At 43.8% G+C, this 27,885-nt stretch overlaps 1 protein-coding gene across 20 annotated transcripts in view; it reads right to left on the bottom strand.

The window, feature by feature from the left end:
• Nucleotides 1-27,216, bottom strand: part of CDC14B (cell division cycle 14B) — an 87,252-nt gene extending 60,036 nt beyond the window's left edge. For 4 of the 20 annotated variants that reach the window (XM_036331448.1, XM_036331438.1, XM_036331437.1 and 1 more), the window contains exons 1-2: nucleotides 25,678-26,062; nucleotides 19,480-19,506 (exon numbers count right to left, since the gene is read on the bottom strand). In XM_036331448.1, the coding sequence (XP_036187341.1) occupies nucleotides 19,480-19,506; nucleotides 25,678-25,837 (187 nt within the window). In that variant the 5' untranslated portion in view covers nucleotides 25,838-26,062. Of the gene's footprint in view, nucleotides 1-17,355; nucleotides 17,598-19,479; nucleotides 19,507-19,823; nucleotides 19,949-25,677; nucleotides 26,070-27,028 lie in introns of those variants that run through there. The other 16 variants (XM_036331430.1, XM_036331431.1, XM_036331436.1 and 13 more) reach the window with 14 other exon arrangements.
• Nucleotides 27,217-27,885: the final 669 nt, after the last annotated feature.

Genomic DNA, 27,885 nt, shown 5'->3' on the forward strand with positions numbered 1-27,885 from the left:
AAAAAAACAATCCGGGCTGAGATTAACATAATTTTGAGTTAGTGTTCTTTATGCTCTGAAATTTGAAGTTTGATTTTTTAAAAATAAAGTCTTAAGAGAAATCATTTAAAATCCAGGAATTTAATGTGAATGCTGAATTATATTTATTAACTATTTTATGACAAAGTGCTATTTAGCTTGTAACTATGGAGCAGCTTTACACTTTACAGTGTCATCTAGAGAGTTGCCACCGGAAAACACTGCCTGAAAGCAGGAGTGTCATCTTCCTGTTGAAAAAATCACCAACTACTGAAAATTCTGATAAAATGTACACCGGGTGAGTATATCTTGTTAAGGTTGAATGAATGTGTGCAAGCACTGTGCTTAATCACACAGCCTAAATAATAATTCCAAATATCTGTTCCACTCCTAAAAGTAACCCTTATATTTGTCAGATGAACTTATTTGGTTAAGATACAGCTGAACATTCTCTGACATGTGGATTCTTAATCTCCAGGAGCCTAGTATATTCCAGCAAGAAATACCTATACAATTATCAACATTAACATTAGCATGCAAATAGAAATAGATGTGAGACTGAGGTTTTTTTAAAAAACCATAAGGGGTTTTTCTTTGTGATAAAAACAGTATAACAGCCCCGGCCTGTGTGACTCGGTTGGACACTGTCATCCTGTGTACTAACAGGCTGCCAGTCGATTCCTGGTCACTGGCCTGGGCTTCAACTGATAATGTGATTGATATTTGGCCAATCAATGTTTTGCTTTCACATCGAAGTTTCTCTCCCTCTCTCTAAAAATCAATTAAGTTTTTTAAAAAACAGCATAACATAATTTACCATCATCATAACCATTTTAAGTGTACACTACATTAGTGTTAACTATATGCGTATTTGTCACACAACAGATCTTTCAAACTTTATATCGAAAAACTGAAACTCTATACCCATTGAACATTAGCTCTCCCCTTCCCCTCCCCCCATAATGGCAACCACCGTTCGCTTTCTGATTCTAAGAGTTTGACTACTTTAGATACACCTCATAGATCAGCGGTTCTCAACCTGTGGGTCTTGACCCCTTTGGGGGTCGAACAACCCTTTCACAGGGGTCGCCTAAGACCATCGGAAAACACATATATAATTACATAAAATTTTTGTGATTAACCACTAAGCTTTAATTATGTTCAATTTGTAACAATGAAAATATATCCTGCATAGCAGATATTTACATGACGATTCATAACAGTAGCAAAATTACAGTTATGAAGTAGCCACGAAAATAATTTTATGGTTGGGGGCCACCACAACATGAGGAACTGTATTAAAGGGTCGCGGCATTAGGAAGGCTGAGAACCACTGGCCTAGATGGAATCACAGTGACTTTTTGTGACTGGCTGACTTCACTCAGCATAATGTCTTCAAGGTTCATCCATATTGTAGAATGAGACAGAATTGCCAGTTTTCTTTAAGGCTGAATAACATGCCAGTGTATGCATATACCACACTTTCCTTATACACTCATCTGTTAATGGACGTTCAGGTCACTCCCACTCCTGGCTACTGTGAAAACTGCTAGTGAACCTGCAGCTCTCTCTGAGATCCTGTTTTCAGTTTTTTTGGATGTGCAAGTGGGTTTACAGTTGTGAATACATGAAACTCAGAGTTTATTCTTCTATTATTACTTATATTTTTCTCACTTGAACAATTGTAAACCTACTTTTGGCCCATCTGTATGTACCTGGAAGTGGGACTGCTGGATCATATGGCTCCATACTGTTTTCCATAGCAGAGGCACCATTTTATATTCCCTTCAACAGTGCACAAGAGGTCCAATTTCTCCACATTCTCACCAACCCATTTATGTATGTATTTATTTTATGGATAGTGGTCATCCTAACAGGTATGAGGTGATGCCTTATTGTGGTTGTGATCCGCATTTCCCTAATTAGTGATGCTGACTGTTTTTTCATACGCTTATGTGGAATAATAGAAAATATACATATTGGTCTCTGCCCCAGTTCCTGGCACAGACTCCTAAACCCTAAGTGATAAGAACACTAGGAGTGTAATATTGCTCTGATATTAGGCCTTTGACCCAGCTCCTGACACAGGACACTAAATCCCTTTGAATTTCCTGGGCACTAAGAGTGTCTCATTTTGATGAGGTGACCGGACAGGAGGCTGGTCACCAGAAGGACCAAGTCCTACTACAGCTTGGACTTCTCAGCCCCACCCAGATTCTCCCGAGGAGAGTGGGGCTGGAAATGGAGCTGGTCACTGCTCATGCCTACATGAGGAAGCCTCCGTAAAATTCCCGATGACGGGGTTCGAGGAACTGCCAGGTTGGTGAACACATGGAGGTGCTGGCAGAGTGGCAGGCCCAGGGAGGGCATCACAGCGCCATGCCCATCCCACATACCCTCCCCCACATGTCTCCATTTGGATACTCATCTGTATCCTTTATCATATCCTTTTATAATAAACTAGAGGCCTGGTGCACAAAAATTTGTGCACTCGGGGGGAAGTGGGGGGGGCCCTCAGCCCGGCCTGTGCCCTCTCACAGTCTGGGACCCCTCGAGAGATAACGACCTGCTGGCTTAGGCCTGCTCCCGAATGGCAGAGGGCAGGCCCAATCCCTAGGTGCAGCCCCTGGTCGGGCTCAGAGCAGGGCCGATTGGGGAGTTGGGGTGCTGCCCCCTGTAATGCACAGAGCAGGGCGGATCGGGAGGTTGCGATGCCACCCCCAGTCACACTCAGGGTAGGGCCGATTGGGGGGTTGGGGCACTGCCCCCTGTCACACTCAAGGCAGGGTCGATGGGGAGGTTGCAGTGCCACCCCGTCACGCACAGAGCAGGGCCAATTAGGAGGTTGGGGCGCTGCCCCATCACTCACAGAGCAAGGCCCATCAGGGGGGCTGGGGCTCCATAGCCTATCGCGCACAGAGCAGGGTCGATCAGGGGGTTGGGGAGCTCCCCCCTGTCATGCACAGAGCAGGGCCCATCAGGGGGTTGAGGAGCTCCCCCGTCACTCACAGAGTAGGGCCGATAGGGGAGTTGGGGGACCGCCCCCTGTCACACACAGAGCAGGGCGGATCAGGGGGTTGGGGTGCCGCACCCTGTCACACTTAGGGCAGGGCCTATGGGGAGGTTATGGCTCTACCCCGTCACACACAGAGCAGGGCCCGTGGGGTGGGGGGGTTGGGGCGCTGCACCCTGTCACACACAGAGCCGCAGGGCGATCAGGGGGTTGGGGAGCTCCCTCCTATCAGGCACAGAGCAGGGCCGATCAGGGGGTTGGGGCGCCTTCCCCTGTCACAAACAGAGCAGGGCGGATAGGGAGGTTGTGGCCCCGCCCCCTGTCTCACACAGAGCCGCAGGGCGATCAGGGGGTTTGGGCGCTGCCCCCTGTCACACTGATCCCGGTGCCGGGAGGCCTCGTGGCTCCGCTTATCCCAGGCTCTATATAGGATAGAGGCCTGGTGCACGGGTGGGGGCCAGCTGGTTTGCCCTGAAGGGTGTCCTGGATCAGGGTGGGGGTCCCGCTTGGGTGCCTGGCCATCCTGGGTGAGGGCCGGAGGGCTGTTTTCAGGCTAGCGGGTGACTGAAGCTCCCAACCGCTCCTTTTTTTCTTTATTCTGGGCCAGCTTTAGGTCTGAGGCTTGGCTCCAGCTCTGAGGTCTCGGCTGCTGAAAGCAGGTATCTGGTTTGTTTGGGTTCTATAATCGAAGCACTGTTTCAACTCCAGCTCTGAGATCCTGGCTGGCTGAAAGCAGGTTTCTGGAGTTTGTTTAGATTCCATATTTGTAACAATGTTTCAAACTGCAAGCTCAGAGGCCGGCAGCAGCAGGCGGGGAACATTGGCTTCCTCCGTCACTGAAGCAAGCAAGCCTCATGTTCGCTTCAAGCTGCCTGGCTGCTGGCCGCCATCTTGGCTGGCAGTTAATTTGATTATCACCCTGATTAGCCAATGGGAAGCGTAGCAGAGGTACGGCTAATTACCATGTTTCTCTTTATTAGATAGGACTAGTAAGTGTAAGTAAACAGTTTTCCGAAGTTCTGTGAGCTGAGCCATCCTAGAAAATTAAACCAGAAGGGTGGTTGTGGAACCTCTGACTTATAGCTGATAGGTCAGAAGCACAGAGGGATGGCGCTGGTGTGGGACTGAGCCAGTGACCGTGGGGCTGACGCTATCTCCAGGCAGTGTTAAGTGATAAGTATCGGTGGTACCAGTTGGGTACTGGAAATATCGAGGGGAACACTACATAAAGTATATGATTCTCTAACCACTAAGCTATATACCTGAAATAAATACAAAATAAAATTGGGGAGAAAATTTGAGTTAAAGTATAGAACTGTAGAGGAGAGACTAACCCAGGATGTCAGACTACTGCCTGACCCTGCCTCACACTCATGCTAGATCCAGTCAGATCTGGGCCAGAACACAGATTGCTTCCCACAACCCCTCAGAGGCTGTCCTACCCCGCCCTGTGCCTCAGGTGTGCTGGTTCCTGGAACAGGTCCTTGCCCGCCCTGGGCAAGTATGTAAGGTGTTTTCCCCTTAGCTGGGCCAAATCACACACCAGTACCTGTATCCATGCTGCCCTGTCCTATATAACCCCTAGTGCCTGGCACCTGGTATGTAAGTTCCCTTAATAAAGTCTTTTTAAAAAATACATTTTTATTGATTTCATGAAGAAGAGGGAAAGAGAGAGAGAAACATCAATGATGAGAATCACTGATGGGCTTCCTCCTACATGCCCCACACTGGGGATTGACCCTGCAGCTCTGACTAGGAATTGAACTGTGACCTTCTGCTTCATAGGTCGATGCTCAACCACTGAGTCATGATGGCTGGACAAAATTTTTATTTTTTTGTTAATCCTTACCTGAGAGTATTTTTTCCATTGATTTTTAGAGAGTGTAAGGGTCGGGGAGAGGCAGAGAGAGAGAAACATCTATGTGAGAGACACATCGATTGGTTGCCTCCCACAGGCACCCTGACCATGGCTGGGGATGGAGCCTGCAATTGAGGTACATACCCTTGACTGGAATTGAACCCATGACCCTTCAATCCAGGGACTGGCACTCTAACCACGGACCGAACCTGGCTAGGGCTTACTCAACTCCTGATGCAATGCTGGCCTTGTCAGCCTCTTTCTTTGGTCTGTCGGCCCTGGGAAGTTTTTTCCGAGGACACCCAGCTAGTGTCACAGAATTGCTTGGTGAGGGGAAGACACCTACACACTTGGTGACCAAGAGCGTCAGAGGCAGGTGTTCTGTGTGAAAATAAAGGAGACATAAGGAGGGAAAAGTGGGGCATCTTTTTCCAATACGGCTTGTTGGCCATTTGAATATCTTTGGAGAACTGTGCTTTGCCCATGTCTTAATTGGTTTGTTTTTGTTGAGATGTACTTCTTTATAAGATTTCTTTATGTATTTAACCCCTTATATTTACTCATGTAACAGATATTTACAAATATCCCTTACAAATATTTTTCCTATTCGACATAGGTTGCTTTTCACTATTGCTTGTGTCCTTTGATGTGAACAAGTTTTTAAATTTGATGTACTCCCATTTGTCTATTTTTGCTTTTGTTGCCTGTGCTTTGGGTGCCAAATCCAATCAATCGTTGCCAAATCCAATCAATCGTTGCCAAATCCAGTGTCATGAAGCTTCCCCCATGGCTTCTTCTAGGAGCTTTAGAGTTTCAGGTCTTGCGTTTAGGACTTGAATCCATGCCGAGTTAACCTTTGTGTGGTGTGAGGTAGGGAGCCAACTTCATTCTTCTGCATGTGGATATCCAGTTTTCCCAACACCATTCGTCGAGGAGGCTGTCCTCTCCCTACTGTGTAAGACTGAGCACCTCTCAAGATCATTTGACCCTGTACACAAGGGCTTCCTCTGGGCTCCCTTCTGTTCCTTTGGTCTGTGTCTGCCTTCATGCCAATGCCACACTCTGTTGGTTACTACAGCATTGTATTATGCTTTGACATCAAAAGTGTGAGGCCTCCAGTTTTGCTTTCCTTTCTCATGTTTGTTTTGGCTATTCAAGGTCCTTTGAGATTCCCAATGAATTTTAGGATATTTTCCTACTGAAATTGAATTACTATTGAAAATCAGATTTTTTTTCTATGCAAAATATGCCATTAGGATTTTGATAGGAATTGTACTGACTGTAGAGCTTGTGAGTAGTATGACATTTTAACAATATTAAGTCTTCCAATCCACAAGCACAGCATGTCCATTTATTTCTATTTTCTTTAACTTCTAGAAGCAATGTAATACTGTAAGTTTTTAAAAAGCCACTTTATTTCTAAAGCAAATTCCTATTCACTTATCAGACTAAGGATCCATTCACTGGATATGATCATCTTTAGCTCTACTAACTTACTCTAGGTAGTTCAAACACAGATAGCTAGAGAAAGATATAAATAAGAGTCTTATTTACAAGAGCTATAATAAGGTAACGCGCAAACAAGATCAGAATGATCAATCTCTACATTTTAATAATTAAAAACAAAGCCCCTAGGTAAGCATCCATAATGTAAATATAATATTAATGCAGTTAAAGTAATTCTTCATCTTTATTCTAACATCTAAGCATTGAGGAGCCACTTCTACCTTCCAAGCCTTGTGGTGTAGGAATGTGGATTCTAAGTTAAATAAAATGAAAATGTTCTCAAGAGTTCAGTTAACTTTTCAGAAATTAATACGTGAAATAAAAGAGGGGAAAATCCCATTTATGAAAATAACAACAAAAAATAAATACTTGAGGAAAACTTTAACAAGTATAAAATATCATATGATATGAAAATTTAAACACAGTAATGGGCCTCCCAAAAGAAGACTTGAGCAAACAGAAAGACAGGCGTGTCTGTGGACAGGAGATCCTCATCCTAAAGATTTTCTTCTACAAGTTAACAGTCATGTTAACTAGCAGGATTCTGTTTATTGATGGACGAGTCAAGTTGATCCTAAAGTTCACATGGAAAAATAATGCAAAAATAAACAAGAATAGCTGGGGGGAAAGATTTTTTTAAAAAAAAGGTCTAAAAAGCTTTCTCTGCCCAGCCAGCATGGCTCAATAGTTGAGCATCGACCTATGAACCAGGAGGTCAGGGTTCGATTCTGGGTCAGGCAGGACACATGCCCAGGTTGCAGGCTCGATCCCCAGTGTGGGGCGTGCAGGAGGCAGCTGATTAATGATACTCTCTCATCATTGATGTTTCTATCTCTCTGTCTTTCTCTCCCTTCATCTCTGAAATCCATAAATATATATAAAAAAACAAAAATAAAAAGCTCTCTTTGCTGCACACCTGAAACTAATACAAAATAATATTGAATATTAAAAAAAAGCTTTCTGCCAGCACCCAGACTTGGTCTTCTGGTGTGGCCCCTTGAGGTTCATGTACCTCCTCCAGGACCTATGAGTAATAAATGTATCTATTTTTTTTTAGAAATTTGAAAAGGAGCTAGTACTACCAGATATTAAAATGTAGCAAAAGACTTCTACTAATAATACAGAATGTTCCTGACACCTGATAGACATATCTTACCTAATAATAGACAAGCATGTAAATTAACTGGGTTCAGGCTCCTTCCTGGCCCAGGCCCTGGGTCAAGGCTCATGCAGGAGGCAACCAGTCAATGTTTCTCTCACATCGATGTTTCTCTCTCTCTTTCCATCTCTCTTCTACTCTCCATAAAAATCAATGGAAAAATATCCCTGGGTGAGGACTAACAACAACAACAAAGCCTTCTTAAAACAGACAAAATACATTAAATACCGGTATTCATGATTCCAGGTACCAGGCAATGGAGGACGGTGATCCCTGAGACAGAGGAAACAAAGAAGGAGCGCGCTAAGGTTGCCCCTGCTCACGGTCACTGCACAGGGAGGGGAGACTCAGGCAGAACCCAGCCGACCTCAAAGCCGCTGAATCCAGGGAAACTACGGAGCGGAGTTAACAGGAGACAGGCCACGAGGAGGAAGCTGCAGAGAGAGAACCCTAGAGATCTGCACAAAGCCCCAAATATTTAACAGAGTACCGAACATGCACGTGAGGCCCAGGAAAGACTCCCCTGAGAGGACTGGAGCAGACAGTGTGGGCACTCACACAGGGCTTGCGCGAGCTGTGTTCTCATGGGTCACCATGTAAAACCTCTGCAGTCCCAGGGCCCTGGATCACTCGTATCCCTGGAAGGTCTTGCCTCAGTCAGTAATTGACCGAACACGGATCCAGGCCCACCTAACAAACCATAGAAGACCGGAAAGTATGAAACTCTTCCCAAGTAACAACTGTATCCCTGAACAAAGCTCAAAAAGATTTATAAAAATACAAAAAGACCCAGCATCCACTAAGGTAAAATTCAGCATCCAATCATATTGCTAGGCATGCAAGGAAACAGAAAAGCATGACCCACAATGAAAAGAATAATCTGTCAATCAACATAGACCTAGAACTGATCCACAAGTTAGAATTAGCAGAGAAAGACATTAAAAGTTATTATAACTGTATTCATATTTCAGTAAGCTACGTAGATGAAACTATATATCCACAAAAAATATATATTTATGTATATATACACGTGTGTGTGTGTGTGTGTGTTCATAGCAGCATTATTCATAATAGCCTAACAGTGGAAACAATCCAAATGTCCATCAACTAATGAACAAACAAAACGATACAGTCTACAATGCAATATTATTCAGCTATAAAAAAAGGGCTGAAGTACTGATACATGCTCGGATGAACCTCACAAACATGCTAAGTGAAACAAACCAGCCACAAAAGATCACTAATAGCATAATCTGATTTCTATGAAGTGTCCAAAATAGGAAATACGCAGTGACAGAAAGTAGGTTAGTGGTTGCCGAGGGCTGAGATGGAGAAGGTGAAGGGACTGGAGAGTAACTGCTATTTGGTACAAGGTTTCTTTTGGGGATAATGAAAATGTTCTAAAATTAGATTATGGTGATAGTTGCACAACCCTGCATATATACTATTCACCCCCAAAATACTATTTTTAAAATATTTAAAATTTAAATAGTTAATATTTAAATACTATATAAAATATACTATTACCCATCCCTCCCTCCCCCCCAAAAAACAAAACCCACATTGAAATGTATACTTCAAATTGGTTGGTTGTATGGTATGTGAATTATATCTCAAAAGGGTCATTATTTTAAAAATTGAGTTAAAGTAGGGACACAGAAGATATGAAAAGGGCCCAAATCAAGGTTTTCTGAAGATGAAAATGACAACCTATGAGATGAAAAATAACATTTATAGGATAAATAGCAGATAAGAAAATAGAAGAAAAAATGAGTGAAGAAAGCATAGCAGTGACCCTCTCCAAATGAAACAGAACAGAGAAAAAAAATCTAAAATATTGAAAAGAGCATCTGAACTGTGGGACAGCATATGGCCTCATATATAAGAAGTACTAGTAATTGTATATTAAGGAAGAGGGCAGGCAGAAAAAAATATTTAAAGAAAGAATGGCTTAAAATTTCTAAATTGATGAAATTAGATGAACACTATAAAAGCCAGCATAAAGGCCAGGGAAGGAGAAATGAAAGAAAACACATGAGAAACTGATGAAATTGATGAACACTATAAACCCACAAATCCATGAAGTTCAGTGAATCCTAAGCACAAGAAACATAAAGAAAATGGCACCATAATCAAATTGCTCAAAACCAGTGATAAGAGACAATCAGCTAGAGGAAAAAGTCCATGCTATACACAGAAGCAGAGATAAGGGTATCAGATTTCTTACTGGAACCAATGTAAGTGATAAGACATTAGCACAATATCTTCAAAGAAAAAAACATTCCACCATCAAATGCTGCACTAAGCAAAAATCTTTTTTTTTTTTTTAAATTTAAATGCATTTTATTTTTAGACAACCTACACGACATGTTTTTTTCTTAAAAACAACGCCTCCGCTCCAAACGAATCAAGGTCAAAATAAATGAAGAGCTCAAGATAACATCAGTCCCATTTGTCCTAGTCTTGGTGTGTGGATGAAAAGCAGCAGCCAGTGAGATGACAGGTGATGGAGCCAAACTGCCCAATTTGTTAACATTTTTCCATTTCTAAACCATCCTTAAAGAAAATCATATATGGGGTCACACCATCCTCACGGCAGTCCAGCAGAGCACCATGCCATCTGGATTCGTGTTTTCACCAATAAAGAACTGGTAGTTTTTGAAATTGGCAAGGATGTGCTTGATTTGTTCTGCAGCCCCTGTCATGAAAGGCTTTACTCTTTCTGGTCTCTGTTCTTCAAGCTTCCCTTTGATTGATTTCATGTCATCTTTGATGTACTTCTTTTTTTTATTTTTATTTTTTTTATTGCTTAAAGTATTACTTCTTGTCGGCTTCTTTTGTGAAGCTGGTTTCCTGCAAGTGGTGGTTCACGACAATGTCAACACCAGTGATTACTGTGCTTTTGGTACCTTCGCCCTCAGGGCCTTCAGCGGAGGCATTTCCACCAATAAGCCAGTCATCAATGTTACCCTCTGTCCTACTGACCAGTTTCCCTCTACCTCCAGGCACAGCCCGTCCGCGATCTCCCGGATCTTGTAGATATCGGAGAACATCTCCTCATGGCTGATGAGGTCCCGGTAGATGATCATGATTGCGGCTGCAAGGAGATGGAGGCGCTGCCTTAGGAGCACGGAGCTCGGAGTGAGGGTGGTGCGGCGCTCGCGGGGAGTGGGGAGCGGGCGGAAAAGGTAAGCAAAAATCATTAAAAAATGAAGGCATAATGAAGACGCTTTTAGACATTCAAAAGATGAAAGACTTCATCACTAGCAGACCTATACTATATGAAAAGTTTTTTTAAAAAAATCCTTCAGGAAGAAGGAAATTCTATCAGTTGGAAATTGGGGTCTACACAAAGGCATTAAGGGCACTAAAAATGCTATCTACATAGAAAGATTATTATTAACAACAAGGTATTTGAGAGCTTAAAATGTAATTATGTATAAGTCAAATGCCCAAGAACAGCAGCATAAAGGCCAGGGGAGGAGAAATGGAAGAAAACACATGAGAATTCCTTAATAACTTTGTTGAGTCGAACTATGACTTAAAATCCAAAAGCCATATAAGAAAATCAAGGAAGAAATCAACCAAAGAACTTGGATGCATAAATGCATAACCCATGGGCACAGATAATAGTGTGGCGAAGGCCTGGAGTGGCGGCGGGTAAGAAGGGGCCAATGGGGAAAAAGGGGGTATATGTAATACTTTCAACAACAAAGATTTTTAAAAATTGCCTTCAATTAAAAAAAGAAAAAAGGCAATGACAAATAGGAAACATTTGTAAATCCTAACAGATAATAATTTCCCTAATATTTAAAGAGCCTCGTGCATACAAACTGGAAGCAGCCAGCAGCCCAATGGAAAAATGTGCAGAAGATATGTATACCCAGTGTTCAGAAACTCAGCCTGTGCTCTTAAGAGAAACACAAATGAAAACTACATTGAGACTATAATCTTCCATCTGCCGGGGCTGGCAAAAATCTGAAAGTTTAATAATCCACCCTATTGATGAAGTTATAAATAAATCCTCTCATACATTGCTGGTGGGATTGTAAATGAGTATAACTTCTATCAAAATCATGAATATATATCTCTAACTCAGGAATCCACTTTTGAAAAACCAACCCTGTATGAAATGGCATATTAACAGGTTATTCAAACAGCATTATCTTTTATAACTGAAGACCGAAAACCATCCACATGTGTATCAATAAGGACTTGAGTAAAGCTGTCATGTGCATTATAAAGTGAAGTTCTATGCAGCGATAAAAAAGAGACAGTCTCTCTAAAATAAAACTTAAAGACCTCCAAGATATTACTTATTCCATCAATTTAAGATGTAAATGTTTTTCATTATTTGAACATCTCTGAAATTAGGCTGTATCTTAAAACCCATGACTTACAGTTATAATTGGCAGTACTTTCTTTGAAGTACTTATTATATATTTAAACACATATTTATGACCAGGAAAGATTCCACTGTAACATGAGGTGGAAAAAAGCAATGACATTTGTATTTACAGTGTTTCTCTTGTTGATGTAAAAACATCTTAGAGTTGTCTGTGTATATAAATACTAGAAGCCCAGTGCACAAGTTTGTGCATAGACGGGATCCTGCCAGCCCCGCTCCAATCGGGGCAGATCAGGGCGGGGCCTGTTGGGAAGAGGAGACAGCGTGGGAGGTTGCCAGCCTACCCCAATCAGAGACGGATCAGGGCTGGGCCACCTGCAGGGAGGGGCAGAGGATGATTGGCCGGCAGGCTCTGCCCCCAACTGGGGTGGGGGCTGATTGGGGGAGGGACTGGCTATGGGGAGGGGCTGTGGGCGGTGGGCCAGCCAGCCCCGCCCCTGATCGGAGTGGGGGGGCTGATTGGGGCGCAGCGGGCTGGGGGGAGGGGCTGTGGGCCTATTGGGGTAGTGGGGGCCCATCGGGGGCGGGCCAGCCAGGGGGAGGGGCTGCAGGCAGTTCACTGACCGGCCCTGCCCCTGATAGGGGTGGGGAGGCTGATCTGGGATGGGGGCGGGCAGGAGGAGGGGCTGCAGGAGGTTGGCTGGCCAGCCCCACCCCCTATTGGGGTGGGAGGAGGGGCAATCAGGCGCGGGCCAGCTGGGGGGGAGGGGCTGCAGGCCAATCGGGGTGAGAGAGGCCAGGCCGATCAGGGGCAGGAACGTGAGAGGTTGGCCGGCCAGGCCCTTCCTCTACCCCCCATTGGGCTGGTTTGCTGGCTACAGTGGGCATCATAGTGACTGGTCATTCCGATAGCTGGCTTTTCATATATATATAGATGTACTGAGCAATCTGAAAGTCTAAATGTAGTTATTGAAGTTGTTCACCAAATATTTCTGACTCCTTCCCTAACAGGCACATTCCAGTCCCTCTGCAGTTGGGTAGGACCCTGTGATTAATTCTGGCCAATGAGCTGAGTATACTAGTAAATGAGGTTTAATGCTGATTCAAGACCCTCCACAGCACCCTTTCCGTTCTGGCGCAGGGTGCTGTCAGCCTAGGTCCCCAAGCAATTACAATAAACTGAGTCCCCTGCTGCCCCACAGTGGATGTGACACAGAAACAAGATTTAAATGTTTGTTTTAAGCTGCTGGGATGGAAGGGGGAGGGTATTACGACCAAGTCTAAAGATGGAGGAAAAACATCCTTGCTAACAGAATAACTAATCATTTTTTATTTTCTTTTTGTGCTGTCTTTTTAAAAACTAAAACCTGTGTGTCTGAGAAGGTTTATTGGGAAGTGAAGGTGAGACTGGGCCTTAGCATCCAGCAGATACTGACCACCCAGAGGCTGTTATCATCGCATCTCAACCTAGAGCAGCTTGAAAGCATCGTCCATTAGGTTCCTCCAGCTGCTTTTGTTCCAAATCTGTTCCAACTCTGTGCCAGCAACATAAGAACAGTAAAAAAAAAAAGGCCAGGTGCAGAAACAGCGGGAATAATGTGCTGTAATCTGCATGAGGATACAAATACACATACGTCTGTACACACAGAGTGCTGTTCAGTGAGCCATATTTCAGTAACACAGAAAGCCTAATGAAGGGGCTTCATGGACCAATAACCAATGTGTGGTGGACCCAGAATCATGAATGCACCTCAAAACATGCAACATGATTAAAGGGCAGGAGAGATCACCAGCACCACTTTTTCAGGTAAGTTTTTCAAGTTTCCCACTGATATTCAAGAAAATGCAGAAAAACTTTTTCTAATGCTTCCAAAGTCAAGGCTTTTGTTGTTGAATCTTGATCCCATGTGAAAGCTTCAGCCTTGTTAAATTCCACCTCACAAGACTAGCAGTATGACATTTCCCCTCCACTGAGAATAGTGGGCGGAATTATTATTTCCAAAGAAAAATGAAAAGGGACGGTGCAGTGCTGTAACCGGAGGAAAGCACCCAGAAAGGTAAGAAGACAGCACCTACACCACATATTGTAAACTGTGATTTCCCAACTCTGTATCTGTGCAATACTTCGTACAGACATATGGTACAGAGATTATAAACTCCCGAGCCATTTACTCATTAGATTTATTTACCTTGAAACATTCCCCAGGGTACCTAACATTTGTTATCTGGCCTTATTAGAAGTAAATGATATAAGGTGGTTGACTTCACACGCTGGCACAAACTCCATTTAGCTGGGGGTGAGGAGTTCCTGGAACTGGAACTTGCACAGAATCAGCAGTCTCCATGGAGATCCAGGCCTGGCATTCTGCGCTGGCAAAGGCCCAGCTGTGCCAGTAGCTTCCCATTCACTGAAGTCAGGATTATTTCTGCCCCTAATTCTTCTAGATGCTAATCAACAATTGTTTAGTCAAACCTCCAAGCTACATGATGTTTCTCAAACTTTTCATAAAAATCGAAGCACTTCCAACTATCCTTAATTGCACACTGATCTTAATCTACTCCGATAAGCAATTCCTTGCAAGTGCCTCATTAAACTGAGGTGTCAACTTCCAGCTTAGTAATCTCAGTAGTTCTAGCAAACCCACCCAGTGGCTGCATTCCTCTTCTCCCTTTCTCACAGGTGCTATCAAAATGCCCCAACTAGGCCTGGCCTGTGATTGAGCGTGAACCTATGAACCAGTAGGTCACTGGTTGGATTCCCAGTCAGGGCGCGGGCCCATGTTGCAGGCTCGATCCCCAGGGTGGGGCATGCAGGAGGCAGCCCATCAATGATTGTCTCTCATAACTGACGTTTCTGTATCTCTCCCTCCCCATTCCTCTCTCTGAAGTCAATAAAAACATATCTATTTTTTAAAATTAATTTTTTTAAGTGCTCCACCAGGACACACATTGAGACAATGACACACTCAACTCGGGATAATGGTCGAGTGTGTGCCAACTCACTGAAAACTTACAATAGCACCGAGAGCACCTGGGACCAAATCAGTCCTGTAGGTGGCTGCAGGCGCTCCACCCACAGCTTCCCCCGTTTGGCACACTTGCCATTGCACCATTACTTTCGGGGCTTCTTCTGGCTACGAAGTCCACTTGGTCACCCTCACAGCACTTCAAAATGATCACTCACCCTCTGCACCCCCATTTGTTCTCTACTGGCTCCCGATTTCCCCTGTGGGGTTAAACTCCAGCTATCACAGGAGCAGTGGCTTCAGTGAGCCATCTATAGCCTGCCTTTCCTGACCCCCCCTCCATTTCCCAGCTCCCCTCTGACAGCTTCCTGGGATCATCTCCCCAAAAAAGTACAGTTGTCCCTTAAACAACACAGGTTTGCACTGCGTGGGTCCACTTACAAGGGGTTTTTTTCAATAACAACCTGCACTGTTTTCAATCTGGTTGGGAATCTGGAGATGCAGGACCCACTGTATGCACTGGTCCCAGGCATTTCACGTAGGGGACTTAAGCATCCGTGGAATTTGGTATCCAAGAGGATCCTGAACCAATTCCCAGGGGTACCAGGGAACACGAGTTTTATGGAGTCAAAAGTTACACGTGATTTCTGATGGCATGGGACCAGGTGCTGCTGCCACCAGCGTTGTTCAAGAGGCAACTGTACTTGCGTTGGAATCCTTGACTCTGTGTGTTCTGGGAGAACCCAAAACAAAACATTGACTGCAGTTTTATGCCTACTTATTCTTAGTAAAATATTTTGAAGACAATATAATTACAACAAAGCAGAACTGCATAAGGTTATGTTATATGGGGTATGTCACGGGAACACATAAAATTGGCATTAAAAATTGCTCTTGTGGCATAAAACAACAAAACTTAGTAATCTAATTCATAGATCTCTATATTAGAATCTTTGTTTTATGACAATTTTAAAATAATAATTTTTAAAATTTATTGATTTTTTTACAGAGAGGAAGAGAGAGAGACAGAGAGTTAGAAACATCAATGAGAGAGAAACATCGATCAGCTGCCTCCTGCACATCCCCCACTGGGGAAGTGCCCACAACCCAGGTACATGCCCTTGACTGGAATCGAACCCGGGACCTTTCAGTCTGCAGGCCGACGCTCTATCCACTGAGCCAAACCGGTTTCGGCTAAAATAATTTTTTTTAAAAGTTCAAGTTTATTGCTTAACATTTACAATATCTCAATTTTTTATTTTGAAAATTCCCCAAGGTGTTACATTAAGGGGGGAAAAAATTCCTTTAACACTGTGCCTGGAAATGGTTGTCTTCTGAATCCCCAAATTTAACCTCTAAAAATTTATTTGATTAGGTCCTTCCTGGGTAGCTCAGTTAGTTAGAGCTTTATCCTGAAAGGCCAAGGTTGTAGGTTTAATCCTGGTCAGGACACATACAAGAATCAACCAATGAATGCATACATAAGTGGAACAACAAGTCAAACTCGCTCTCTCTCTCTCTCTCTCTCCCCCCTCCATGTCTAAAATCAATAAATTTAAAGTGTAATTAATAAATTTATTTGATCAAAATAGTCTGAATACATCCTAATAGATCAGTGATGGCGAACCTATGACACGCGTACTCATTTTTGTGGTTGATTTTTCTTTGTTAATGGCATCTAAATATATAAAATAAATATAAAAAATATAAGTCTTTGTTTTACTATGGTTGCAAATATCAAATTTCTATATGTGACATGGCACCAGAGTTAAGTTAGGGTTTTTCAAAATGCTGACACACCAAGCTCAAAAGGTTCACCATCACTGTAATAGATAAAGGATTATTTAAGATGGATCCCTCTTTCCCTGCTCTTCTGAATAAGGCAGATTTCATTAAATACTTTCTACTTTTGGAGCAAAATTGTTAATTAATTCAGGTTGCCATATCTTGATACTTGTTACTGGCAGAATGTAAGAAGACCACTGTGGGACAGATCTCGGGGATATGAAAAGGATATTTCCCCCATGCTGGGGTAAAGTCTATCCCCAATCCCAGCAATCACCCCCCCTCCCCCGTCCCCAACACACACACACACACACACACACACACACACACACACACAGCTGGGGGCAATGGTGCTGTCAGCAGGAAGGAGAAGCAGACTTGTGTGTTACAGTGATCAAAACCAGTTCCTGCTGGTTCCAGAGGAAAATCTAAGACGCTTTTAAAATGGTAGCTCAAGCCTCCTTTCCAAAGATCTCATCACTCAGAGCATCCATTTTGGAGTGTCCGTGACATTCACAGATAAGCCCCTCTGTGCGACACGCCCATGGATTAGATACAGTCACCGGGTCTGAGTGCTGTGTCACTGCCCAGAGATCGGGGCAAGTCTGAAATCTCTCCTGCTGGGCTGGCAGCAGCCACGTAAGGACAGACAAGAAGATAAAATGCACTCAAACATATCCTGAGTGAAGTTGTGCGTCTCACCCTTCCAGTCACAACAGTTTAAAATTAGAATATAGTTTAACTGGAGTTAAAATCCAATTGCGGTTGTTTGCTAGCGAGATGTTTGTTACAGCGCTTCCATTTCAGGTATCAGGAGCTTCCCACAAGCTCTCCAATGACAGGATTACAATACACATTCCAAGAGCACTGAGAACAGCTCCCAAAATGTAACACCACAATATTCATTGTTACACATTCCTGTCAAAGCAATTCTCCCTCAGCACCTATAAGAAAAGTGAAAATCAGAATGCTTTTCGGTCCAAGTCACACACACCAAATCTACCCCTTAAAATATTTCACAATCTTCATCTTTAGTGCCTTGAAGAAGCAATACTTAGCTTATAAGGTGTTCTGTAATACTTCTTACTAATAAATAATGTATTCTTAAGAATAAATAAGGTATCTCATTTTTAATTATATCCTCTGGAATACTTTGAGATTCAAATTGGAGATATAAAATTAATTGAAATGTAGACCTTTCACTTTGACTGTTTTAATAGAGACAGGGATTTTAGTATGTTTAGTATGTGTGTAATTAGTTATATACCAAAATGAAGCTTTTTACCCTAGATTCTGTTAAAGTTTAACACACACACACACAAGAAAGACAGCAGGAGACAAATCAGTCGCACTACATATTGGGAACTATAATTGACTTTGTGTAGTAATTATCGAGTGACATTTCCATCACAAAGTTCTCTCAAACCAACACTATTTCAATGAAGAAGAGAAAAAAACTACATAATAACTGATTCCTTCATTGCCTGTCTTCACTGAGATGATGACTTAGAGTCTATTCCTTCTCAATCTTTCAAGGATAAGGAGCAGGTTGTTTTAACTCCTTGCATCCCCTTCTTCCATCCTCAACCCCTTGCTCAAAGTAGTTAGTTGCTCAATAAATATTTGTTGAATGAGTACACTAACTAATTCCATAGCACAATTTATACAAATGTAAATGGGTATAAATGAGCAAAGTGCAGAGAATGATTCAGCTATAATGGTCCTAAAATAGAGGGCCTTATAGAATTCAGAATCTGTAATGATATTATAGCATTATGGTTTGGGTATACAAAGATCAATGTCATCAATTAAGCAGCAGTGCCAAGAAAGTAATCTTACTTTCAAATTAGAACTTGAAGGAACAACAAACCCCATTGACATCAGGAACAAGATGTTTTTCTTTTGTGAAAAGTACACTGCCAACCAAATTTTAATGGTATAAAAGTGAATTCCCGGAAAAATGAATTCAATATGTGATATTACACAATTAGAGTGAATTTACCCAGCCTAACTTCTCAGCTTTTCAGACTTAAAGACAATGAGACTCAATCTCTGAACTGACTGGTGAATAAAGCATTCTAAAAGAACCGTTCTTCTAGAATATAAATTATACTAAGAATCAAAGGAGCTGAATAAAGACCAAGAAAATAAAGAAATCCTTTTTAAAATTAGAGGGGAAAACATGTACATATGGGGCCATTCAGATTTGCTCTGGCCTTATTTGAGGAACTTGAATATCAAAGAGAATCAGAATACTTTTTAAAATTCTTTAGAAAAATAGAATATAAAAGAGCTTTCCTGTTCCCAAAGTTCAGGTTGGCATTTCATGACATTTCCCTCCTGCCAAACACAGTAAATAAGACATAAGCCTGTCCATTAAGCAAAGAAATGCCTAGATATAACTAAGTGAGCCGGGGGAGGAGGGAAATCAAGAATAGCTATTATAACAACTCATTATAAATAGCCTTTCATCAAAAGCCTACAAAAGTGAGATTCAGTTAAAATACAAAAAATTTAGTATTACCAAAAATATCCACCATCTGAAACATAGCATTCATAAATGACCCAATAAAATATCATAGAAACTACTGTCAGCAATATGTGGACACAGAAACCAACAAATCTTTTCATATAAAGACAAATTTCAACTTGAGTCATAAACATACAAAAGCTACTCTACAGTTATAAACACTGACTCCGTATCTCAGACTAAATTTAAGACAAGCAAACAGGAAGGGACAAAACCAAGAATCACAACTAACAGATTAAATCTATGTTTAAAATTCGTCAGAAAGAACTGCAAAGTAGAGTCAATGATCTGAATACCTTTTTTGGTGCAGTATCCATGAAGAGCTATAGAAAAAAGAGAGAGAGAGAGAAGGGCGTAAAACTTCCATATAAACTCCAGAATCCAGATGAGACGTATACATTCCAGTTCAATATCCTTGTATTTAAGATGTTAAAATCAATTTTATCTTGAAAAATGTTTACAAAGGTAATCCCTGCCTAATACAGAAGTCAGCACTTCTAGAAATTGAGTAACCCCAGAAGCTAAAAACCAAATCATGTAAAGAAACAATTGTGGAAGATTCGTTATTTCCTGCTGAACCAACACCATCTCTAATACAATCTCTCCACTTCTGCCCACAACAACCCCTGCACCTACTTACCTCAATCGTAAAGGCGCCTGTCCTAAGTGAGGAATAGCCTTGAAATATTCAGATAAGCCACTGTAGTCATCGAAATTTCATTTCAACTTCCAGATAATTATAAAAACATTTTTAATGTGAAGGATCTGAAAGGATTTACTAAGATTAAAAACATTCCTTAGCTAGGAAGGGAAACAAAATATTGGCTACTAAAATTATTTTCGCCAATATAATAAAAACAATAAATTTAGAGATTTAATTTCTTATTTATGTACAATACCCACACATTTCAAATACATTGGGCCTCTATGCTACACATTAAGTGTGGAAAGGCCTTTTGAAAGGAAATTTATTTTACCCCCGTGCTCCCCCCACAACAAGAAAGTGCCACCTGCCAGTAACATGCACCACCATTATAAATCTTTGGATCTGTGTAATACTCTCTTAAAACGGATGTACTAGAGCACAGTCATGCTTTACGTGAACCACTCTTAAAATATTTATACTCTCGGTAAATAATTTAATATATTTACTTTCTATAACCTTCTACCTGATGCTTTCCCATGAGGCCTTTGCATCTTTGCGAAGACCCCCAATAAGCTTAGCAGCGGTTTAATACCAGGCAACATACAAACTCTTAGTATAATATAAATATGTAACAATAGCTTCCAACATGAAGGAAGGGCTTGGGATGGGTCTTCCCGTGCCACACCTCCTCTGCTGCGGACAAATGCTGAGCCAGCCTCCGTCGGGGCCACGAAGAGCACGCTCATTAGCAGAGCAAGGGACACTGCATTTTCTCTGCTGTTTCACGGAACCTTCTGTGCAAGTAACTGATGGGGAAATATCTGCTACTTCTGAGCTACAAACTCCCAGCAGTGACGGTCCCAGTCTGCCTTCCGGCCCTGTCCTGGCGCTTGGAATGCTAAGATCGATGGCGCCCTGGCTGTCAGCAAGCACCAGGCCAGTCACTCAACATGCAGTGCCTTCCCTTCATCCTCCCTACAGCTCTGAGGCCTTTTTAAACAGATGGGGAAATCGCAGCTCCAAAGGCTATTAATAATCCAGCTCTGTTCAATCCCCGTGTGGGCAGACACGAGCTTACCCTGGTCTCCTCATGCCTATGGACGAGAATTAGCTCTGCCTAAGCTCTACCCATCCAAGCGCTCCCTCCCTAGTGATTTCGAACACGGTATGGCTCCTCTGTACATTGGTTCTCCCTCAGGCCCTCCAAGTTTTTCCTCACTTAACACGTGAAACAAGCTCCATGACAGCAGGGACTATCTCCAGCAGTGACCCTATTTTTAGCACTTGAGGGGAAAAAAAACCTGGCTGAGTATTCATTCACATTTGCTGAATGAATGAAATATCAGGAAAATCGTGGCTGTGATGACAGCCAATTTGGAAAACAGCACGAGCTCTGCAGGACCTGAGTTGTGTACTTAGTTTGCTCATTTCTCCACATTCCCGATGTTAATTACTCATCTCTCTAAATTCAACTTTACAAATACTACTTTTGCAGCATCTACTGTGACACTACTAGCCTAAGTAGCACAGGACTAACTAGCAGATGTTCAACAAGCCATTTATGTACAACTCTGTGAAACAGCTTTATCTGTCGGAAAGAATGAAGGCCATAAATTTATTTCCCATCGATTTAGCCAAAATTACTTATCTCTGGTCTTGGCTTCTTCAGAGGGAAAACTGAGTGAATGGTTGTGATATTTCTAGATGATCACCTGAAATTCTTTCAAAAAACAAAACATCTGTCTCATCAACTCAGAAATCCCCAGAGACCATCTCAGAAACTTGCAAGAGCTGCCATTCCATCCTAAAAATCCACAATGTGGTTTCATCCCAGCCTTTCCTAACCTCAGCAGGAACTGGAGAAATTCACTCCCATCCCAAGGCACAGAGAAGTTAGAGTTTGCACTGACTGGCAACTGCTGGCATTAGAACCATCTTATAAGCCAGTTAATCCACTTCCCTTCCTCATCTATATGTCCAACCCCTCTTTATGTCCATTGAAGCAGAAACATTAAAACTGTTAGGTTCTTGTGTGTCCTGTTGGAATGCCTGAGGAATTATACTTAAAAGCAGATAACATGACACCATCAGAAGTAAAGATTTTGAAGAATGAAGCACATAAATCAAGAAAATGAATTCACATTATGCACAAATTTAAAAGTATAATTTTCTTCCTTCTTATAGAATAAGCAAGAAGAAAAATGAATAGTACATACTTTGATGAGCTTCAGTTATTGAAACTCAATAATCTACCACAAGAAGGTTCATAATAAAATAAAAATCCTGACTGTGCCCAAGATTTTTTCCTTTGGTATTTCTCCCATCTTGAATTATCTATTCCAAATTCAACTGAAAAGCCTCCTCACTCGCCTTCTTCCTCCAGCTCCCTTGACTGGTAACAACGAATTCTGATCACAGCTTTACTCAGCAGCTTACACTGTACTTAGCATCTTCTTGCACACGGTGCACTGGAACTGCAACAGGAATACAGCTCAGGTAAAAACCCATCCCGCTGCACGTGGCAAGGACTCAGTGAATGGTCAATGGGAGCTTGATGGGATCAGGGTCAGAATAACCCATCAGTATGCTCCTGGTAAGAGTAAAAATTTTAGACCAGTGTAACCAGGTGGCTGGCCGGACACTGAACAGTGACCCAGAACAAAGAACTACAGGCACAAAACAGGCATTAAGCATCCTATACGGAATGTACACAAATGAACTGTCCTGGAACCGATGGAACTTCCACTTACTGATAAAACAGGCTGCGATAAAAATGACGACTAAAGTAAAAAAAAAAGTTAAAGTATTTAAGGGCAGAAGTGATAATGTGCATTGATCTTTACAAGCCAACCTCAATAGGAAAAAATCATCACAATCTTGTAAGTGCTGGCAAGAAAGTGGAGTAATCGGCACATAGCTGGTGGGAATACTGGTGGTACAGCTGCTTTGGGAAAAAATCTGGCAGTTGGTCAAAAGATTAAACATGGAGTAACCATGCGATTCAGCAATTTCCCTCCTAGGTATATACCCAAAGGAACTGAGAACATATGTCCACGCAAAAACTTACACATGGATGTTTATAGCAGCGTTCTTCATAATTGCCAAAAAAGGACACTGATGAATGAATAAACCTGTATGTACTTTGATCAGCCTCTTCACTCTACTTTACTCTACGGATAGTCAGAGGTGGGCAAACACACTGATGCTACCATAGCCATTTGCAGTAGGACTGGAAAACCCCCAAGGTAACCATTTATTTATTATCGTTAAAGAAATCACACCTCGGCCACACAATGCAATAACATGCAGGCATTAAAAACAGGACTGCTCTAGCTGGTATGGCACAATTTGTAGAAACTCACATATGCATAGAAGGGAAAGAAAATAGGACCCGGGAGGCAGACTAACTGTATCTATATGCCTCCTCCGGTAATGTTTGACTCTAAAAATGTGCAGGCATTGCTTTTTAAGTTCAGGAAACAGTGAGAAAAACAAGTAGGCAAGAATGGGACCAGGCTGCCATTTGCTGAGAATGAGGCCTTATTTTACAAGCCGAATATAAGGTAGTCCACATACCGCACCCCAAGTCACTTTATTTTGTCTTGTATATCACACCAAAACAGACTGATTTAGTAGCATTTTTTCTCAGGAGGCCAAGGCTGTCACTAAGGAACACCTGGAGAGACCGCAGGCAAGGCTGGCTCCTACTTCCCAGGAGTGATCTTACACTGAGACGGGAACCTTCCATTCATCTGGGCTTGGGAGCCAAATAACAGCATTTTGATTTTAGACGCTGCACCAGCTCTTTCCTCAATGTGCTGCTTGTGATATTTTCTGAAGGCATGTTAATTTATTGGTCACTGTCTCAGGAAAGCCAGATTGCATTTCTTTCTCAATGAAGGAGGAGGAATATTTACTCCCATGACTTGGTTGTAAAAAACTTCCTTTTGCCTGACCAGTGTGCTCAATGGTTGAATGTCGACCACAGTTCAATTCCTGGTCAGGGAATATACCCAAGTTGGAGGCTTGATCCCAGAGGGGGAGCCTGAGGCTCATCATTGATGTTTCTATCTCTCTCCCTCTCCCTCCTTCTCTGAAATCAATAAAAATGTATTTTTAAAAAAACAACAAACTTCCTTTTTGATTGGAGCCAACCTAAATGGTCAGCAGTAGGGAGCTATCTAAACAAGCTATAAACATATATACATTTAAATCCCCATATCCTTTTTCATGGTTTTAGGTTTTAAAACCATATCTACTTTGACCTAAGCAGTAATTAAGAGCAATGAAGCATAACAATCAGTCTGCTAAGAAATAGTGTGAAGAAGAATGTGCAAAACAAGATTTGTACCCTACCATGCCTGGGTATGGGAGAGAATATCCGTGTATGTACAGTCTTTCTGGAAGGAGTCACAAGAAACTAGGAACATGCATGTCTCTGGGGAAGGATACCCGTGCCTGAGACCAACTTTTCACTACATAATCCCGTGTGCCTTTAGAAGTAAGAGTTCTGTACCATGTAAGTGTAATACTTGCCCTAAAATTAAATGCTGGTAAACAAAGTTCCTTTGAAGAGGTTTAAAGAACAAAGGCATAAGCAATGTGTGGGTCCTCCACTCCCGCCCTCCTCGGGGCCATCTCCAGAGGTAGATGGGAGGACCAGCAGGCTTCCCCTCCCACACTGGATCGCTCTCCCCTGGCCCAGGCAGGTATCAGCAGGGGGCGAGGACTTAAGGTAACCACTTCCTCCTCACCCCTCTGTTCCCAGGGGCCACCCATCAACAATGACAAACCTTCCGCATTTTTAAAAAAAAGAACCTTAGTTTCCAACTGTCCATCAACCTAGAATATAATTTCTACATTTCTGTGTTTGAACACATTTAAAACTATTTTCTGACCACTCCAGCTCACCTGGTGCCCCAATGGCTAAGGGCGGCAACAGTTTATAAAAAGCACAGGCATGCCAGGGTCTACACATTACACACCACATTAAACAAATCCCGTCCTGTGGGTGGCTGTGCTGTTTAGTGTTTCCGCACCCACCACAGCATGTGATGCCTTCACAAACTTCAGTGTCCATCCTGGCAAACCCAGCAGCTACCAAAATCCATGTATTGGCTTTCGAGAACGGTAGACTCAGCACTAATAATAAAACAGCTATCCGCGGGCTGTTTTTCTACCTGCTGTGTCTGGATGCGATTGCTCACAAGTGACAACTCAGTGCATTCAGCACGCTGACCGGTTCAAATGCCATCCGCGTGACATGCTGTTTCTTGAAGCGCCGGAGGGGAACGACCGCGTGCCTGCGCCGGGGAGGGGGCGTGCGCGGAGGACCGAGGGGGGGGGGGGGCCGGGGGGGGGGCCAGGGCGGGGGAGGGCCGGCTCGCCAGCCAGGGCACGCCGCCCAGGCGGGGCTCCATTTCCTCGCCAGCAGCAGAGGTCTGGCCCACGGCACCCAAACAGCTCCCCTGAGGGCATGTTCTGCGCGTCCGGGGAATCCTCTGGGGCCACACGGAGGTTCAGGGTCCGGCAGGGACCCCAGGAGGTGGCATCAATCCGAACTTAGAAATAGCCCGCGGTGCCGAGCTGATGCCAGCCGTTTAGAAAGGTGACCTCGGCCCACCTTGCTGGGCAGGAGGGAGTCAAACAGATCAAGTTACAGCTCACCACACACGGACCGCAACCGGGAGGGGCGCTCCCCGGGCGCCAGGCTCCTGCGGGGAGTGTGGCGGCTGGGGCTTGGGTGGGGGTGGGGCTTGGGTGGGGGTGGGGGGTGGGCTGGGACCCCCGCGCAGGATGCCGAGCGTCCCGGACGGGCGCCTGGCCACGCACCCGTCGGCAGGCTCACCGGAGATGTTCAGGTACAGGTCGTCCCGCTGGTCCACGTGACGCTGCTCCTGCGACACGGAGCTGCGGCTCTTCTTCGCTCCCAGGGAGGACGACGAGCGGCGCCTGGAGCAGGGGGGCGCGGTGGCCCAGCTCAGCTGCCTCTCGTTCTTCCGCTTCATGGAGGCGGCCGCGGCCCCTCAGGGGGCCACCACCATGGTCCCGCGCGCCCGCTCGCCCACGGAGGCCCCTGCCAGCCACGCGCGTGGACTCGGGGCACTGGGGCAGAGCGGCGCTGCGGGGAAGACGGGTGCCCGCCGAGCCCGGCAGGAGGCGGCCGCACAGGAGGGGGGGCCAGGCCCCCCGCGCCTGCCCCTCTCCCTTCCGCAGCCTCCGCGGGACCCGTGCCGCAGCCCCTGCCGGCCCCCCCGCCCGCCCCCAGGTGCCCGCAGCCCGCGGGCTGGGCAGAGGCGCAGGAGCTGCGCGGGCGGCGGGACTGCCTCGGGGCCCTGCGCCCGCCCGCCGTGGACGCCGCTGCGGAGGGGCGCGCGGAGGGCAGTCCCCGATGCCCGGGGACCCCAGGAGGGCTGTTCCGTGGAGCTTCATTCACAAAAAAGGGCCCACAACCCTCCTCGGCCGCAGACTGAGGCCTTTCATTGGTCAGGGAGGCGTGATGTCACAGAGAGGGGCCTTTCTACAGGCAGGTACCTGATGACGCCATAAAGAAAAGTCTGAGTGGTTCCGCCAATCAAAGAGAAAAGTGCGGGGCGACACTGCCCGTGCCCCAACTTTACCGTTTCTTCTGTGCCCCCCGAGGGCCTACACCCCAGTTCCCAACTTCTTAGCGAGGCCCCGTCCCAGTAACTCCAGTCCTTTGGCACGTGCTTTCTTTTAAGTTCTCGGGTTTCCTTGTAGTCGCACCGACTGGAGGGAGGACTGCGGCCATGCTTCTGGCTTGGAATGATGAAGCTGTCCCCATACATAGCCTTAGGGTAGATTTGGTTTCAGAGCTCACCGACTGTTTGTCAGTTGTGCTTCTTACCGACCTCGCATAGCATTCAAAAAGGACAAGCAGCCCGGGCCGGTTCCTCCAGTTGGTCACAGGTCCTGGATACACCCAGGTTGTGGTTGGGTCCCTGGTCAGGCCACTCGAAAAATCCACCAATGAATGCACAAATGGGTGGAACAACAAATCACTGTCCCTCTCACTCTTTTAAAAAAAATCAATTTTTTTAATATAAAGAACAAGCAAGGGCTCCTTAAGGAGTGGATAAAACTACAGTGGAGACACCTCTTACTCAGTTCCTCATCTCGGAATCCAGTACCTGGATTAACTCAGTAATTTTTTAGACAAGTTACTATGTTCTTCTTACCTAAGGTGTCTACAAGTCAAATTACTGAAGTATTGAAGCAAGTGGCGGATTTAATCCTTGAACTTTTATCTTGCAAACTGTAGTCAGATCCCTTTGTTTTTCTTTTGGGTTGAAATAATGCTTGATCTTTCTGGAACTTAACCAAAACTGTCATTTGGCAGGGCCTTTAAACATTTCCATGATAGCATCTAAAAGGGTGAGAAGATTGGAGGACAGTCTTTACATTTCATAGCCAAAATTACCTTGCAAACTATTCCTAATTTTTGGCCAGCATATTCCTAAGTTTACCCTTCGGTTCCACAATCACTGCCAGCTTCTGGAAGAGGAAGGTGAATTAAGTCAGTCCCCCAGGAATCCTCTCAGAAATGCAAATTTTAATAGTTTCCTCCCGGATGGGCTATTTGGCTTCTATTGTTGAATGCCTTTATTTTAAGCACTGCTAATTGAGGAGGAAAGGGGTCTTGTTCTGAGTAATTATTACATGGGAGTAGTCCTCTTGGCTCCCTAGAATGACATTCTACTTATTGGAGACTTACTGACCTAAATGTCAAACTCAAACTAAAGTGTCGAGAAGTTCACTTATATCAATTTGCTTTTCTTTTGCCTTCAGATATAGTATTTGGGCTAGAAACTCTAACAAAATGTTTTCAATAAAAGGAAAATTCTAAATACAGATAATTATATTATAAGCATTTTTACACTTTACAAATATATACCTTTATAGTTTTGTTAGTATAACATTATCAAGAGAAAAAGTACATGATTACACTTTATGCAGAAAGATCTTCCATTCTTGAGAAAAGGAAGTCCATGTGCTAAGTCAGTGGTTCTCAACCTGTGGGTCGCGACCCCTTTGG

Source organism: Myotis myotis, unplaced genomic scaffold, assembly GCF_014108235.1.
Source record: "Myotis myotis isolate mMyoMyo1 unplaced genomic scaffold, mMyoMyo1.p scaffold_m19_p_12, whole genome shotgun sequence".
NCBI classification, from domain to species: domain Eukaryota; kingdom Metazoa; phylum Chordata; class Mammalia; order Chiroptera; family Vespertilionidae; genus Myotis; species Myotis myotis.